At 48.2% G+C, this 17,887-nt stretch overlaps 1 protein-coding gene across 1 annotated transcript; it reads right to left on the bottom strand.

The window, feature by feature from the left end:
• Positions 1-11,866: 11,866 nt before the first annotated feature.
• N7446_012096 (uncharacterized protein) lies at positions 11,867-12,417 on the bottom strand (the record flags this gene model as incomplete). Its single annotated transcript, XM_058520838.1, has 3 exons — positions 11,867-12,035; positions 12,094-12,111; positions 12,173-12,417. 3 exons carry the CDS (start codon positions 12,415-12,417, stop codon positions 11,867-11,869), a joined length of 432 nt encoding a protein of 143 aa, XP_058367124.1.
• Positions 12,418-17,887: the final 5,470 nt, after the last annotated feature.

The raw sequence follows: 17,887 nt of genomic DNA on the forward strand, positions 1-17,887 counted from the left end.
TGCCAACGGACTTGTGAATCTACGGGGTGCGGAGGACGGTTGGTTCGAAATTGATCGACTGAATGAGTTCTTCAATCTTCATATGAAGACACTCATGTCGACTCGACGGACCTCAAATCTGGACATCACTACCATGTTCCGTCGAACTGCTCTCACAGCCAGCTACTGTACTGATCTAAAGGAGCTTCTGGAGGCTACCTTTGGAGAATATAGCAATGGGCGACACCAAAATAAGGATGCTAGCCAGGATGTTCGTCATCTAGCTTATCAGATCTCGAAGTGCATCCAAAAGCAACCAAATGGTCGGACAAGAGGCTTTCAACCATGTGATATACTCACAGAAACAATTGGCGAAAAGCTCTTCAAAGCCGTACAGAACTTCAATAGCCTCGTCGTCAACGGACAGTGGGCACAAGAAGTTGATTTTAGCAAGATGACATCGACTCCTATTGCTGTTCTAGATGAGATTGAAGAGAATGACACATGACACTGAATAGCAGGTTGCTGCCGGGACAGCTTTAGCTATACTTCTCTTCATTCCATTGATAATACTCCCACGCTATATTATAAGGTGACTGACACACATTGATGGAATGCATCAGATGGATTGTTCATCATTCTCTACCAGACCTTAGAACCTAGGTCTTCTCCACCCTTCATCACGCGACGCCCATTTCCTGATACCACACCGAGGGCCTTGCGTTTGGGAACTGGAGTTGCCGAAGGAGGAGGCATGTCCATAAAAGCTTGGGATGGCGTGTTAATATCAACCCACGGAGAGATATTCCGAGATGGAGTTGGTTGACTGGTGCTTTCTGGCGTGACTGCAGAAGACCATGTGAGGTTGCTGCATTCACTCATTTGACTAGAGTCATTCGACACACGCTTCCTCTTTGCAGGGGTTTGAATAGTGGCCATAAAGGCTGCTTGATATGCATTCTTCAAGACATCCACAAGACCCTCAGCAAGCTGATTCGACAAAGCCCATATTCCCAATATTGTCTGAAGATCCTTTGCCTGGAAATATTCCCGCTCCGAATAGGTGGCATTTTCAATATATATCGCAAGATGGACATATTGTTCTTCTGCCAGTATGCTTGAGCAATCAGGTATGAACTTCACTCCGTTCAAAGCGCTTGAAAGGACCTCCTTGGACCAATATTTTAACTGGTTGATGATTATCTCGTCCATCTGTCCTGACCTCGGACCGTGCTCAGTATACAGATAACGAGTTGGATCATTGAGCTGATACTCAGGATTGCAGTTGCTGCAGCACCGGTCACGCCGAGGATTACATCTGAACTCTTCAGGTTCATTGAAGTAGTCCAGGAACCGTTTCCGGAGGCATTCTGTAGGCTCATTGGCAAGGAGATACCAAAATTCAGGCAACACAGCACGTCGCTCTTCATGACTTAAGCGTCCACCTTTCTGTGGTCTCTCAGGGTTTGCTTCTTTGACTTCATCATCTGAATCGGCCAGTGGGTTGTCTTCCGCTAGATCATCATTTTCTGTATGAATCTTGCGTTTCACGGCACGTTTCTTGATACGCCCCTGTATCCACTGATCAACGAGAATAACGATCTTTCCATCCTGTCCAAGGCGAGATGCCCGACCACCGCGTTGCCAGAGCGTTGCTGGTTGTAGGTTTTTGGGGAACCGATACATGACAACTTGATCAATATCCTGGAGGTCCACTCCGAGCGCTAGTGCCTCGGTGGTCATGAGGACACGAAGCTTGGATTGCGGTCCGGGTTTCTGAAGCTCTTTGATCATTGCTTCCTTGTCTCCCTTTGCGGTGTCGCTATGGTAGACCTTCACCGTATCCATTGCCTCTTTGAGGGTATAGTTGCAATGTTGAACACTTGCCCCATCTGGTTGCTTGTTATGCTGCAGCCAATACCGACAATTTTCCATGGCAGTATATGCATCATTCTTCGAGTCAAAGAATACCAATGTCTTTGGGATTCGTGACGGTCGTAAAATGGGCTGACAAGGACCATTGTCAAACAGGAAACGCAAGGCCGTTGCCTTCTTATGCGCGCCTTGTGGGATCCAAGCTGTTTGAATGAGCAACTCTGGACGATTGACGGATGTCCGCAAGATTTCAACATCCTTTGGAAACCCAAGTCCCTCAATAACAACGCGCAATGTATTCATATCAAGCGTAGCAGAGCATGCAAACCAGGGGACGCCACTGCCGAATAGACTTCGCAATTGATGCAATCGCGCATAGTCCGTTCGAAAATCTTTGCCCCATTGAGCCACAAGATGAGCTTCGTCTACAACAACCAGAGCCAGCCGGTCTCGGAAACCTGGATGCATAGCAGTTGAACGGAACTTGTCACTGATTGCAAGCTCTGGACTCACGAGGACATGTGTGAACTTGCCCGCTTGTACCCTGTCAAGAAGTTCGGATGAGAATGTTTCCCTGTTTAGGAAACAAGGTCGCCCTCCAATGTTCTCGATGTAATTGGTCTGCTCAACGCCAATTTGATTCAATGGAAGCACAACAAGGGTGATAGACTTATCAAGCAAGAGTGACACTGCTTGCAATATCATACTCTTCCCAAATGACGTCTTCGCAATCAGGATAAGGTCCTTTCTCAGGTAGATCAATTGTCTCAATGCTTGCAACTGACCCGCACGTGGATAATAGGGATACAGCTCTCGAATTGCTTGTCTGATGGCTTGGTCCTGTTCATCCTTACGCTTCTCAGACGCATCGCGAATCAGTTTCTGCGCTTGAAGAACTGAATTCTTCTCAACTTGTTGTTTCTCCAGCAAGACAGTTGCGCCCTCATTCTCGTACTCCACTCCCAATTCAATAGGCTCTCCAGCCTTTGAAGAAGGTCGATTATTCTCAGAGGCCAACCAGTTATCCAACTGTGTCTGTCCATTTCCGGGGTCGTTCAGTTTCGCGTTATATTTCCGATGAGGCTTCCGTCGTGATGGGCGTCGATCTGGCATCGTGAGGCGGGTTTGGAGTCAATTCTCACGCGATAGAGTTAATATTGTGGATCAGATGTAGCCACTATACATTAAAATATGTCAATATATGCTTCATGGAGGTTTTGGCGGAATACTTGGGGCATATAATGGCTTTGACAGCTTAAGAAAGGGTTCCTTCGGGTATTTTAAGGACATATTTCTCACCCACCTTTCCAGTTATACATACAATTTTGGTGTCAATGGGTTCAGCTCAGAAAGATGCAGAAGACATCGTCGCCCGATTCTTAATATTCGCGTGGGTGCGCGAGAAACTTGGAAATATTGAAAGACGCGCCTGGAAACTTCGCCATATAAACACGGGCAAAAACCCCGGAAACTTGTATGGTACCACCAAATTCCCAGCTCAGACGTTCCCCAAAAAAAGGTGTGTCAGCATCGCTGGAAACAGCAGGCGGTGGATGGCCAAATTCACCGCCTTTTTGGGGGCGGCTGAGGTAACTGAGGTAACATAATTCTATTCTAACCATTGCTAACGTGATTCCCGGTTAGCCGGTCATCCCGGCTACACGGTCACCCCATCAAAAATTCAAATCTTCTACATTTTTTAAACACCATTTACACCACCAAAACACCATTAAATTGACAATCTAAATATCCTGCGGGCATTTAGAAAACCTATGCCCTTTTCCTCCGCATTTAGAACACGTGATTTGCCGACGTACAGGGGGCAAAACCGGTAATGAAGGTTCAACAATAGGTTCTGGAGCAGCTACAGGACCAGATATATATTCACCTACACCATCTCTTTCTCCACCAACAGGATTTATAATATCCAAAACTTCGGTTAAACTGCCTTCATGAGCAATTTGCCTCTTAGATTTAGCTCTTTTTTTCACCTGTTTTCTGTTTGCCTCCCGTAAACGCTTGATTTCATCCTTCATTAAGATTTGCGAATGAAGCATCTTGACAGTCATGTTATAATACTGCTGAAGATCCCGTTTGGTGGGCGAAGAGATCTTATCTGTGACTGAACTTAGACCAGAATCGAGCCTAGATTTCCGTTGTTTGAGTTGTTTGGTTGTCCAAGGGATACCGGTCGAGATATTGCTATCAGAAGTTGAACCTTGTGAGGTTGGTCGATTCGGGAGGGGTGGGGACTGAAGACGAATATTGAGCTTTTCTAGCACACGATTCGGGTCTAGAGGGACTAAACCAGTAGCCGCGAAGGCATTCTGAATCGTAGTCTCTTTAAAAGCGTGCGGTCGTGTTTGTGGAAAGATCTCTAGGAAGTCTTCTTTCTCAATAGAATCGATACCCAATCTCATATACTCCGCAACTTTTGTGCCATAAAACTTCTTTAAGACAGCAAAACAGCCAACATCCAAGGGCTGTAAAAGATGAGAGGCATGCGAAGGCATACAAATTGGAATGATGTTGTTTTTTTTGCAGATCTGGTCGAATCTAGCCGTAAGATGGCTGTCGTGGCCATCAAGGACTAGAAGTCTGAATTTCCCCTTTGTCTGGCTTGTTGTATGTGGAATGAAGTGTTTTTGAAGCCAATCCAATCCAATATCATTGCTAGTCCAGCCTTTAGGACTAACATTGAGAGCCCACTGCTTTGGAAGGTCATCGAACCATCTAGCCATAAAGTTTTTGCCCTTAAAAATGATATATGGTGGAAGGGCCCTTCCAGACGCGCAGATAGATTCGATAACAGTGACCCATTCACGATTCCCAGCCTGTAGAACACCTCTCCGACCATGGAAGAATGCTTGCGTGATAACCCTCGTAGTCGCATTTATCCCCATAGCAAAGCCAGATTCGTCAAAGTTATAGATATCATCCGAAACAATGCCGTTTTCTCGGATTGTTTTCTCAACCAGCTTAAACCACTCAATTATTATGGCTGGGTCCTCATTCTGGGCCCTCTTGTAGTCATATTTGCGTGAGAAACGAGTAGTGAGGCCTGGATGCCTTTTAATAAACTCAGTTGGCCAATTTTTACCCACAGTTAAAGGGGTTGAAGAGGAGCTAGAATCGCGGGATTGCAACAGTAAACTAGCCATATCTCTTAACATAGAGATTGTGAGAGCTGCACCTCTCTGATCCATGGAAATTAACCAATCCTGGATAGATTCCTCTTCAAGCTGAGTAAATTTATACAGAGCTGAGCGAGTATCGGACTGATTTCTTCGCCCTTTGATCCTAGCACCGAGTGTTGTACGTGGAACATCAAAAGACCGAGCAGCAGCAGCGACCGAAGTAAATCTGCCATTCTGAATAGCTTTGATAGCTAATAGGATACGGCCCTCCTGTTCAATAGATCTTTGTGCTTTTTGCGAGCGTTTTGGAGGCATGGTGACTGTTTGAAAACAGAGGGTTACTACGGAGACGAAAATTATGAGGGGGTGACCGCGTAGCCGGGATGACCGGCTAACCGGGAATCACGTTACACTGGCACAAATGGAGACGGATGAGATATTTCGGCCCGCACGGGGCACCTGCGGTCTGAACACTGGCGATGTAGGCCTCGTTGACGGAGGGCTACAGCGCCGTGAGGGCTGCAGGCGGGCCCGTGGCACTCCGTATATTCTAGGAGGAAAAATAGCTATGCGGGAGCATACGTGGAATATACATGAGGGGGTTCCGCGGTGGGCGGGAAGAAACCGTCGCGGAGAGAGCCCGGCTCTCCCTCGAAACGGCGATGTTCTTTTCGAGGGAGGGGAAGGCCAGGCGATATTTGTGTGCGATGTCCAGCACGGGATATCGTGGGCCCGACGCAAGGGGCTCTCACGCAACAGTCCCAAATAGAACCTATCATTTCTGCCGGTTTTAAAAGCTCATGCCATTTAACTAATACTGTGTATACCATCCCTCACTATCAATGATAGCTTGCACCCGATGCGGCATAGTCTCAGAGAGATGCTTTAGGTGCTCAAGGTTCAATTGGTCCCATGCAATCTGTGCTGTATCTATTAAAATAGCCTTTGTCTGCTCATTATTCCTCATATCAATGAGATCAGGCCGAAGCTTATAGATCTCGGCCTTCAACAATGCCCAGAGGTTCTCAATTGGATTTAAATCAGGCGAATGTGGCGGCCATTCCATTACCTCGAGCTCTAAGTCCCGTAGAGCTTCTCGGACGACGTGGGCAGTATGCGTTGGCGCATTATCATGCTGAAAAATCGACCCTTCGTATGATATCAAGATAGGTAGGATTCGGAGGTATAGATCCCGGATAACGGTGCTATTCACACCTCCACGCTCTGATTCCGGATCCCCGAATAGCGGAATCAAACCAGTTCGACGGGTAGCGCCCGAGAAAGCAGCCCAAAACATCTGCTTAACTTGCTTTCCCCGTTGTGGAAGGCCTTGAACTTGTCCAAGTTTTGGCTGGTCTTTCGGCTGAGTAAATGTCCATTCTCGACGGACACCAATTCCACGCTCCACCGTACATTCATCAGACCAAAAGACGCGAGCCCAATCTTTGGGAGTAAAGTGTTGATAGCGAAAAGCCCATTGAAGCCGTTTAAAGGCATGTTCCTCAGTCAAATAAGGTCGCCAGCTACATCGCCATTTCCGGAGGTTTTCAGCGTTTAGAAGCCGTCGAATTGACTTCATTTTCACTTTGTGGGAGACCCCAGTAAGAAGGTCTTCGTGTGTAACGCGAGGGTTCCCGTGGATTGTATCTCAAAGGCGTGTTTTATCGGCTTCATTAAGCTTCTTCGGTCGGCCAGAACGCGGCTTTGAGACACCGGCACGTCTTTCATGCTCCTTTTTAATTGTATACCGGATCCCCGATAGTGAAATCCAGGGGTATCTCTTATGGATACGCTTATAACCCCAATGAGCAGCCGTATGAAGCTCACAGATCCTCTCGCGTAAAGCAGGTGTAAGTTCTGAGCGTGGAGCCATAGTAAAAATAGCAGGTTTTGAATGATAGAAAGGTAGGCTTCATGAAATAGTATAAAATAGCTAGAATGGCTAAAATCGCGAGAAATAGCGACGCGTAGCTAGCGTGTCCTACTAGGCGGTGTCGGCTACAAGGGAAAGCGGTATGAAAGTGGGTCTAAGGAGGGTGTCCAAACTTATGGCCAGTCACTGTAGTTACCAGATGGCAGTCAATACGTGTGTGCAGTAGTGGGCATTGGCTTACTCCTGCTGCACTGTTTTGAAGGTACATTCTGCTCCCTAAACTGCTGCACCGGATTTATCTAACTCAAGATCGACTTCACTTCTTGGCATTTTTCAGAACCGAAATAGTCGCATTTAATTTGAAGTTCCCTTATTTCAAGGGCTCGACTGTTTTTGATTAAAGTATAATTTTTTGCGAGATAGGTAGCTGAGAGACGATTAAAGAAGCTCTGATGGCTTGATAACTACGTATTAATAGGAACTGTAATATAACCTACGGCATCAGAAAATCAACTTGGTTTTGAATCATGCTTTAGACTCCATGGTAGCACTTGCAGAGACAGAATTTGTTACACTCATGCGCGAGGAAAAGTTTAGTGCCCCGAGAATTCGAGGAACCCCACTTCCTTGCTGCCTGGCTCCATTCCAGAACAAGTATCCCATACAGGTGACGCCACGTTACTCAACGAGGTCAGCCCCAAGAACTACTTAAGTAATAGTCCAAAAAGCATTATATAACGCTCGCCAGGTCTTTCGCAGCGGCTATCTTCCACTGTGGCCTGTACTACATTAATTTATTTTCAATTCATTTCAGTGATCTTTCAACCACAGAAATGAGACCTATTTACTTCGTCCCTCTTGGCCTACTGGCTCTCCCAGGATGGTGCAGGCCAGTCTCTGACCCCCATTCTAGGACTGTTGATGTAGCTCCAGTCTCTCCAAACTCCCTCACTCCTAAGGGAGATATACCGGGATCAACCACTATGATCCACCATCTTCCGGAGTATGAAAGACATCCTAATTATTATAAAAAATATGAACTGACTCTTATTAGGAACTTGGATGCAACTACACATATTCTTGTATCTCGTGCCAATCATCCAGTGATAATTCCAGGATCTGGAACCTCAACCTCGCAAATCGGTTCAATGATGATTAAAATCATTGTCACGTCAGCAACCGACATAGCCTTCAAGATTCTCAACGGCGAGGAAGGCGTGCATCGTTTCACTATATATGATGTTTTGGGGAACGTTATCAATAGCATTGATATAGACAGCAACAGTTGGGGAATTGTTCCTAACGCTCGGGGGATGTTTGAGGCAGGGAAGGAGTATATGGTGGGGTGGTTCCAGTCTTAAGAGTCTGAGACTAGACTTTCGGGGTTTTTACCCTACCTAGGGGTATACACTGGGCCAAAATTCTCTCGACACTTCAAAGTCGAGCAGCAAAGCGACTATTTTTAAATTAAAATTACTCAACTGGAACCACTCTCTGGTGCCCAGAAATCGAATATATAATAGTTTCAATCAATACTTAGTGTTCAGTTCCCTTGCTTTTGGAACCGCTTCCATCCTGTTTGTAGACCTCAGCATGACCCTCACTTGGGTTCAAGATCTGGAACATGGAACCGACCCGACCCTCAAGGCCAGCTACCATGACTCTACCCTGAGTGTCGCTAAAGTCCGTTGAGGGTCACCCGCAGCCACCCTCTACGGCCCTCAAATGCATAATTCTGGGCGATTTTTTCCCAAAAGGACGTATAAAAATGATGATTCATCTCTCCGATTTACTGTTATTTACGGCTGTTCAGGAAACAAATTGTCTTATGTAGTCTCAACGTAACCTACGAAATGAAATTCTCTGAAAGTGAATTGTATTCACCAATCTTGGCCTCAGTAATACCCAATGGTCCAAGATTGGGGTGCTTAGCAGTAAGATATGAGGCTATCTAGCGGTTGCGATTCGGACATGTTGTATCTGTCGGTAGAAACAAAAGCAAGCAGGCGCTGTGCGACGCTCAGCAGTCGACAGTGCTTCACAGTCGAGTCTTCCAGCCATGATCTCTGCCCAAAGGAACATCGATAAATGGGTTTCAAACAATTCTAGCGGCCGACCCTAACCAGCCTGACGACAGTAATATAACAACTCAAACGAACCCTATATCAGGTACGAAACACTTAATCTTCTCATATTACATGCTGACCCCTTGTCGCAGACCGCGTGAAGCCAGCGCCGCTTCCGTACCGGCATAAAAGAACACGGTCGTCATCCTGGAGGTGGGACTATGTGCATCGTGTCTGATCTGGCGAACAGAGCGTGCACTTTAGCAGCATTTCATCGGCTGGAGCGCTATATTGCGATCCCGAAGAAACAGTGGCCAACTATCTTGATAAACAAGTCCTGGTGCATGTCCCTACATCAAAGGCGGTGATCAGCAATGAAGCCTCAGCATGAGGAATATAAGCGTAGTTGTATATCGTTCCATGTATTCCGCAGAGGAAGTAGCAATGGCCCTTCTTTGGAATGACGATAATATAGAGGATGTCCCAAAGTCAAAGGACTCGAGCACGATGGTGGTGCCCTTACAACAGGCCCGTCTACACATTTTCATCCTTGTCATGCAAAACTAGGAGGATTTCATCGGAGTGTTATGTGGCCCGGTAAGTACTGCGGACAGCGTATAAGGATCCACGATACTATGAGTGTTCCCGTAGGGAGACAGGACATGGTAGCAAGGGGGCTCTGGGAAAATGGAAATACGGCATTCTTGTTGGCTCAAGGTAATACGTCTGCTTGGATTTGGTAGGATCGATGGTCGAAAGCAGGGTAATCTTTGGGGTGAAGCGTACGATTTGTTTTGACCTACACCCAAGTCAGGAGGAAATTAGTTTGACGGAGACCGTGGAATCACGAGCGCAGCTGTCGATCATTAGCGGCACCGCAAATCATTCGACCGCTTAGTTTGGACGACCCATGGAATCGCCTGCTCGGTGAGAGAATGCGGTCGTCATGAAGGATTCAGGCCCGGGCTTCTGCCCCACTTGCTTTCTAGTTGCTCATGATCAAGCCTCCTACAGCCCAAAATAAAACAGAACTAGGGCAGAATCAACAAAGTCTCGGTCTGCCCATATATAGGAAATTGGAAAAGACCAACACTGTACTAGAAAGATTCTCTCGCTACAGTCATAATCAAGATACGGAGGGTGATTGAAATAAAGTTTAGGGGCCGCAGCAGGGCCGGCCCACAACCTCAACCCATTTTCGGGAGCCAATCGGTTCCTGGTTTTGGTGCAAAACCCGGAGATATTTTTACATAAGCTCATGAGATCTGTCCATGATTGGCATAGTTTCTACAAGCTCTCTGCTAGACATATCGGACTGACAATTGAACTGGGCAGATGGAGAGGATTTGTCGGGCTCAAAAAGAGTATACTCTGTACGGGGAAGGTCTATGCAAGACAGAAGACAGAGCTTCTAGAACGTTCGACAGACCTGATAGACAAGGAGCAACTTGCCACTTGACAGGAGAATTATTCTCCTGTGACAGGAAACAGGAAAACATAACCACGGATCGGGATTTAGCCTACCATTCTGTTGCCAGAATTCCGCGTGATATTCCAAATACCTCACCTGCCTGGACCGTACCTCGGCCGTACCTCCTAAGCAACAGAGTCCTTTTCGATCGGACACTGACGGCCGTCAAGTTTGGGCTTGTGGATCGGTCTGGACCTTTGCAAATCCTTCACTTCTTCTCCGGGCCATAAATAGAACCTCCTTGAACTAGTGTCCCGTGGGTCGTCGCTGGGATCTGCATCGCAGAAAGGTACCTGCATCAATCTAAATTCGCGTGTGGTATTTCATTGGTCTGTGGGGTGCTTTTCGTCTTCAGGGTCTCATCAGTGTGATAGTAGCGTTGCAATCTTGCGAGGGGGTGGCGATCATGAGAACCTTGCTCGTGAGCCTTAGTTGCAACAACGCACATGGCTGTCCTGGAAACTAGGCTTGTGTCCGAGCCACTTAAGTACCACCTCTGCTATAACAAGTCCGATTTTTGCCGAAATACTTTGAATGCCCTCCCGAGCTGAGGCTAGCATCTTCATTGCCCGGTTCCGAAGCAAGCCATGGAAATAAACTCGACTAGGACGGCTTGCTGAGGGGGTTTGGGTCACAATGCCCTGCCGGACAAGTTCGCACCGAGTAATTATCCACTTGTTATTCAAAAAGCCCATATTCCAACCCACAAATGGGAACCAGTGTCGTGAAGCATGCAGAATTTTTGATTTGTGATTGTCCTGAGATTACTGTGACCGAACTTTCTAGTCGGTTTCATGTAACCATCACGCAGATGGATACTTCTTAATATTATCTTCAGTAATACCATCGCCATCCCATGGCATATTGAAGAATAAAAAACAAAAAAATGCGTCGAACCATCTTCAGATACGGTAGAATTAGATTAGACGTATAATCCTTTGACGATTAGACTTTCCCTAGCAGACTGAAAGGCAGAGAAAGTTCCAAGGCCACTGAATGTGGTTAGTGGTAGGTCCCACAAACCTGGGAGCATCATGATCGTCCGACAGACCAAATGAGAATCCACCAAATCTGAGTGATCATGCCAGTGGTCTCCTCCTGTCATTGGATGGGCAGTATAGTATGTCTTCTCTGGTCCATCCAGAGTCGTCGAGACTCAATTGAGCTGGCTATCCGCGGGCCACAAGAATTGAAATACCACCACGAGAACGATGGCATCTCAAATTAATTGGCCACTGACACGTGAGGTCTCAGTGGACTAGGGAACTGGTAGTAACTAAAACTGGTCGGCAAGGGCTTGAACCGCGAAAGCAGCTTATATAGCTGTCTTGTTATATCAGATTATCGCTTCTACATTACATTTGGATACCGATTTCACTCGAAAAACTTAAGATCTCTTTCCAGATCGGTATCCGAATACCTTGGGAAGAAATTTGCGTCAGAATTCTCGACATGTTTGGGTTGTTCAGTGGAGATCCTCTGCAAAAGACACCCGCTTTTTTTTGTATCGCTCAGTCAAAAGCGATTGAAGAGATGCAAGCGTCTTCTTAACATCCTCCATCTCCTCTTTGAGAATTTCAATATCGCCGGCAGTCTTTCTCTTGAGTAAGCGCTTGGGGGCCTGGCTCTCTGGTCTGTATCCTTCTGTCAGCCCTTCTCTCCTGTGCCACCGGACATCAAAGGTGCACTTACTTCACTCGGTCGGCGGGTCTGCAAATTATTCGTTAGAAAGCGACAATGATGACGAGCAATATTGGAGGTGCTTGCTTACTGCTCAGCTGCGTATTTCGCATGTCGGTGCAGCCCTGAGGACGGACCACCACGTTTGAATGAACCCTTACTACCGCGTCGGCTTCCTTGGGTGAAGGCAATCGATTCAGATTGGCATTCATTCGCATCTTGAGGACAAAATTTCCGTCCCGTTGTAGCTTTGTCTTTCAGTATTTTCAGGACTTGGTCAGTATAACTGCGAGGCCCATGATCAAGATTTCGATGGACACGATCCGGCGATTCCATGGCTTCTTTTTTTCCGTGCGAGCCTGAGAAGAAAATGGAAAATTTTGGAGAATGGGTGGGGGAATTCCCGCAGAAAAGTTAAGCTACTTTAGAGTTTAAGCGCGCTGACCTACTTCATTGGGAACGCTTGATGATCCATGGAACTCTTGACTAGGGGTTATGTACTTTTAGCCCAAGAAATTTCTGGAAGCGTTCACTGCAGAAAGGGTAGGGATTCAACACTATCGATTCCAATCGAACCAAGGTGGTCACTTGATGGTGGAACATGCCAACCACAGGTACAATCGAGCGTGACTGTCGGCCACAAAGTCTCCAACGCAGTATTTCAACGTCTGTTGAAGCACCTCAACCCTCATGAAAGAGACGGTGACCGTGGCTAAAACAGGCAGATGTAGAGTGCCACCGCGTTGAGCGATTTAATTGCAAATTCAACAATATGTAGGAATCACATTTTTGCGGCGTTGCTTTCTTTCAACAGTTGATGAAAGCGGTTCACCATACTCAACGCAAGATTTGAGAGAAATGATCCCAGGTCGAAACTTGAGACTATAGGCCACAAATTCTCCAAACATCATTTCAACGTCGTTCGACTTGCTTCAACGCCAACCAAAGGACAGTGATCTCTCTACCCTCGGCGCAATGGTTCCATGGTAGAGACTTGACCGAAAAGTTATAAAAGGGGCCGGATTCCCAGCCCAAAAAACTCAGGACTTCGGTCCTCACACTTTGATCCTCACACTTTGATGCATCGTAGTGTCCCTCTCTTGCCTGCGGGCTCGAGAGTTTCCGTGACCACGGCTGTCGCTGCCACGAGCCCAGCGATGTAAGACTGTGCTCCCTCGCTGCCATGAGCCCCGCGAGCGTAAAAAGGTGCTTCGCAGGATAGGTCTGCGTGAACAACAATCCTCGCAGGGAGGTGCTGCGTCAACAAGACTACCTCGCAGGGGGACGCTGTGATGACAAGTGAGACCCGCAGGAGACCGCTGCGTTAACAAGTTCTCTGCAGGAGACCGCTGCATTACCAAGTTCTCTGCAGGAGACCGCTGCATTACCAAGTTCTCCGCAGCCTAGGTCCTGTGTCAACAAAGCGCCTCGCAGGGACATCTGCGACACCAAGAGTCTCCGCAGGGACATCTGCGACAACAAGAGTCTCCGCAGGATGGGCTCTGCGTGAACAAGTGTGCTTCGCAGGATGGGCTCTGCGTGATCAAGTGTGCTTCGCAGGATGGGCTCTGCGTCAACAAGTGTGCCTCGCAGGATGGGCTCTGCGTCAACAAGTGTGCCTCGCAGGATGGGCTCTGCGTGATCAAGTGTGCCTCGCAGGATGGGCTCTGCGTCAACAAGTGTGCCTCGCAGGATGGGCTCTGCGTCAACAAGTGTGCCTCGCAGGATGGGCTCTGCGTGATCAAGTGTGCTTCGCAGGATGGGCTCTGCGTCAACAAGTGTGCCTCGCAGGATGGGCTCTGCGTCAACAAGTGTGCCTCGCAGGATGGGCTCTGCGTGATCAAGTGTGCTTCGCAGGATGGGCTCTGCGTCAACAAGTGTGCCTCGCAGGATGGGCTCTGCGTCAACAAGTGTGCCTCGCAGGATGGGCTCTGCGTCAACAAGTGTGCCTCGCAGGGAGGTGCTGCGTCAACAAGACTACCTCGCAGGGGGACGCTGTGATGACAAGTGAGACCCGCAGGAGACCGCTGCGTTAACAAGTTCTCTGCAGGAGACCGCTGCATTACCAAGTTCTCCGCAGCCTAGGTCCTGCGTCAACAAAGCGCCTCGCAGGGACATCTGCGACAACAAGAGTCTCCGCAGGATGGGCTCTGCGTCAACAAGTGTGCCTCGCAGGATGGGCTCTGCGAAACCAAGTACTCCAGACCATCCGTGACCACGGCTGTCGCTGCCACGAGCCCAGCGATGTAAGATTTGCGCTCCCTCACAGCCAATGAGCCCTGTGTATGTAAAAATGTGCTCCCTCACAGCCAATGAGCCCTGTGTATGTAAAAATGTGCTCCCTCACAGCCAATGAGCCCTGTGTATGTAAAAATGTGCTCCCTCACAGCCAATGAGCCCTGTGTATGTAAAAATGTGCTCCCTCGCTGCCCTGAGCCCCGCGAGTGTAAGAGTGTGCTCCCTCGTTGCCATGAGCCCCGCGAGTGTAAAAATGTGCTCCCTCGCTGCCCTGAGCCCTGCGAGTGTAAGAGTGTGCTCCCTCGTTGCCCTGAGCCCCGCGAGTGTAAAAATGTGCTTCGCAGGACGAGCTCTGCGTCAACAAACGTGCTTTGCAGGGGATTGCTGCGTTAACAAGCCCTCTAGCAATGTGCAGGCACCTCTTCGTGGTGTTAGAGACCAGTATTCGATATTCAACAGTATTCGAAGAAGCAAAGACCTGCCCAACCTCCTCATAGTCTGTTTCTTTTTCCGAAGGATCATCATTGGATAGATAGAATGAGCCCTAGATAGATCGTCCCAAATTCAATGGCCAAAATTATACGATAACAACGAAACTGTCATTTTTATCAAAGGGGAGGTTCCCAAATGTTCTGCGCTGATAGTTTGCGGTCCGATAATGCTTTCGCGTAGTGAAATTGACACCCTTCATTCAGGCGTAGAGCAAACATGTTGGTGAGAATTAGTGAGACTGTCGATGCGTTGATGCGTTGATGTGTTGATGTGTTGATGTGTTGATGTTGATGTCTGATGTTGATGTCTGATGTTGATGTTTGATGTTGATGTTCGATGTTGATGTTCGATGTTGATGTACGGAGGTTAATAGGGATCACGAGTGCAATAACCCAGAATCCAATATAATTGGGCAATCTGTATACCGCCTCCTTTTCCGCCCGTATTTTATATCCTGTTCGCCCTACCTTAATTAGGTTAGCCACTATGGCGAGGAACAGACTTACAGTGACTGGACATAAGTTTCTACACTGTCTGGCCCCATCCCCTGATTATATAATATACTGCCAGTCAAAAACCTCCATGAATTCATACTATGGAATCTAATACGGTGTATACCGCCTCTGGCTCCCAATAATAGCTTCCATCCGCTGCGGAATCGTCTCAAGGAAATGCTCCCATCCTAGGTTTGCGTTGCTTACTATTTTTAGCATGGTTCTATACTACGCGCTTTAGGTAGGCGGTATAAATCAATAGAGACGGTGAGCTGGCCGGGGTGTAGAAACTTATGTCCAGTCACTGTAGTTCTAGGTCGGAATAACGTAATCCACGGGCGAGTGAAACACACGGGCGTGTGAAATACCCCAAAACTCCATACTAAATGCGATAAATAACAACTTCATATCTCCAAAAATATAGCTCTTTCGGATAGCATATAAAGCTCGTATAACCTAAATAGCATTTGTGACCTAGTGGTGCAGCATAGAAAGTTTAAGAAATAGGAGATATATGCCCTGAAACGAAGGAACGTAGTGAAAGGGTTTACAACCCTGCGCGAGCTGCCCGCCAACCTTTGCTGGCCTGCCCTGAAACGAAGGAACGTAGTGAAAGGGTTTACAACCCTGCGCGAGCTGCCCGCCAACCTTTGCTGGCCTGCCCTGAAACGAAGGAACGTAGTGAAAGGGTTTACAACCCTGCGCGAGCTGCCCGCCAACCTTTGCTGGCCTCTCACTGCCAAACTCTTCGTGCCCTGAAACGAGGAACGAGTGAAAGGGTTTACAACCCCACGCGACCTGCCTGCGACCTGCCTGCGAAGCTTTGCTGCGTTCCCACTGTGCCCTGAAACGAGGAACGAGTGAAAGGGTTTACAACCCCACGCGACCTGCCTGCGACCTGCCTGCGAAGCTTTGCTGCGTTCCCACTGTCAAACTTCGGCCGGATTTGGGACGCTGGTTGGTCCGTTTCGCTTGCCAAGGATTGCTCTTATTTGATATTTCTTTCTTCGCTCTTACTTGCTGTTTCTACTTCGCGCTTTCGCCTTTCATTTGCTGCTTTTCCTTTCCTTTCACGTGCCTGCCTGTCTCGGGCGTTACGGTAAGTGTTTTGAGGGGGTTTGGTGTTTTGAGGGGGTTTTTGGCCTTCTCCAGGCTCTCTTCTCTTTTGCTGGTCTGAAGCTTGCCTTTCTTCCCTCCTTCGGCTTGGTGCTTCCCGTATTCGTATTGCCTAATCTTGTCACTTTTACGTGAAGATTGTTAGACAAACGTGGTAGACTGAGAATTCTTGATGGTCAAGGTTATTATGTCAAGGGACCAAGAGAGCGAACCTTGCATTTTTCTTTCATGAGGTAATATTCGAAGATATCGGGCCTAGTGGGAGTGCCAACAGGTGTGGCTGCATGGGTCATAGCACGGTTAAAGTTGCGGGAGACAGCGGCCGAACCCGATAGGTTTTATTTGGGTCGTGGTAGCCCAAACCCTGTCAAAAACCACGTAAATACTGTTGCACAAAAAACACCGTGCTCCGGCTGCACTCTGATTGTGCAACAATTCGGAAGGCTGCAAAAGGGTAACAGAGCACCGGATTGGAAGGCACTCTGGGCTTTCTATTATAAGATTATTATTTTCCCTGGTCTTCCTCGCTGCTGCCTTCTCCTCCATGTTTCGCTCCTTCTGATGCCGTCTCTTCCTGCGCGACGTACTCTCTGTTCTGGTTGCGCCAGACCGTGGCAGTCCACACAGTTTAAGTCCTGCGATAATTGCCGCCGCAAGGCCTCTCAGCGAGCCTTAGCTAGTCGACAATTTACGGCCGCTGCGGGGGGGAGTAAACGTTCTACTGGACCGCCTCCTCTAAATTCCACTTCCGCACCTGCATTTTCCACCCTTCGTGTTTTAAGGCCTCTGGTACCAGTTTCGCTCGCCCTGAACCCCGTTCATGACACTGGGGCATCCTTGCCAGCAACGAGGACTCTTTTAAGGCCTCTAGCACCAGCTTCGCATCCACCACTCACTCCGCCTCAATCGTTACACATTTCAACCCCTACACTTCGGCCAGTTCCTGTGCCATTAAACCCGGGAGCTGAGCCGAGAACAAAAAGAGTGCTGCTTCCTGCGGGTCCTCTGCCAGTGCCTCCCTTACAGCTGCCATTGATCTCACAGCCATCCCCAGTCGCCGCCGGAAAGAAAAGGTGCAACCCGGGAGCCGAACCGAGAACAAAAAGAGTGCTGCTTCCTGCGCGTCCTCTGCCAGTGCCTCCCTTACAGCTGCCATTGTCCTCACAGCCATCCCCAGTCGCCGCCGGAAAGAAAAGATGCAACCCGACTTCATTGAGCGCCACGCTCAAAAGGCAAAGACCGCTAGAGCTGGGCACGTCACAAGATAGTTTACATCGAGCGCTGGGTTTCCTGCGCGATGAGCTGGAGGCTCGGGCCGTCGCTTCCGATGCGTTTCCCCCTGAGATCTCCTGTTCACACATACGAACATCCGTAACCAGATTCGAGGATGAGATTTCCGCTGCTGCGAAAAGATGTGTCTGTTGTTCATGCGGAAAACTTGTCCCCAACACTAATATCTACCATGT

The sequence above is a fragment of the Penicillium canescens genome, assembly GCF_028828765.1.
Source record: "Penicillium canescens strain IBT 15451 chromosome Unknown utg000009l_segment0_segment0, whole genome shotgun sequence".
NCBI classification, from domain to species: domain Eukaryota; kingdom Fungi; phylum Ascomycota; class Eurotiomycetes; order Eurotiales; family Aspergillaceae; genus Penicillium; species Penicillium canescens.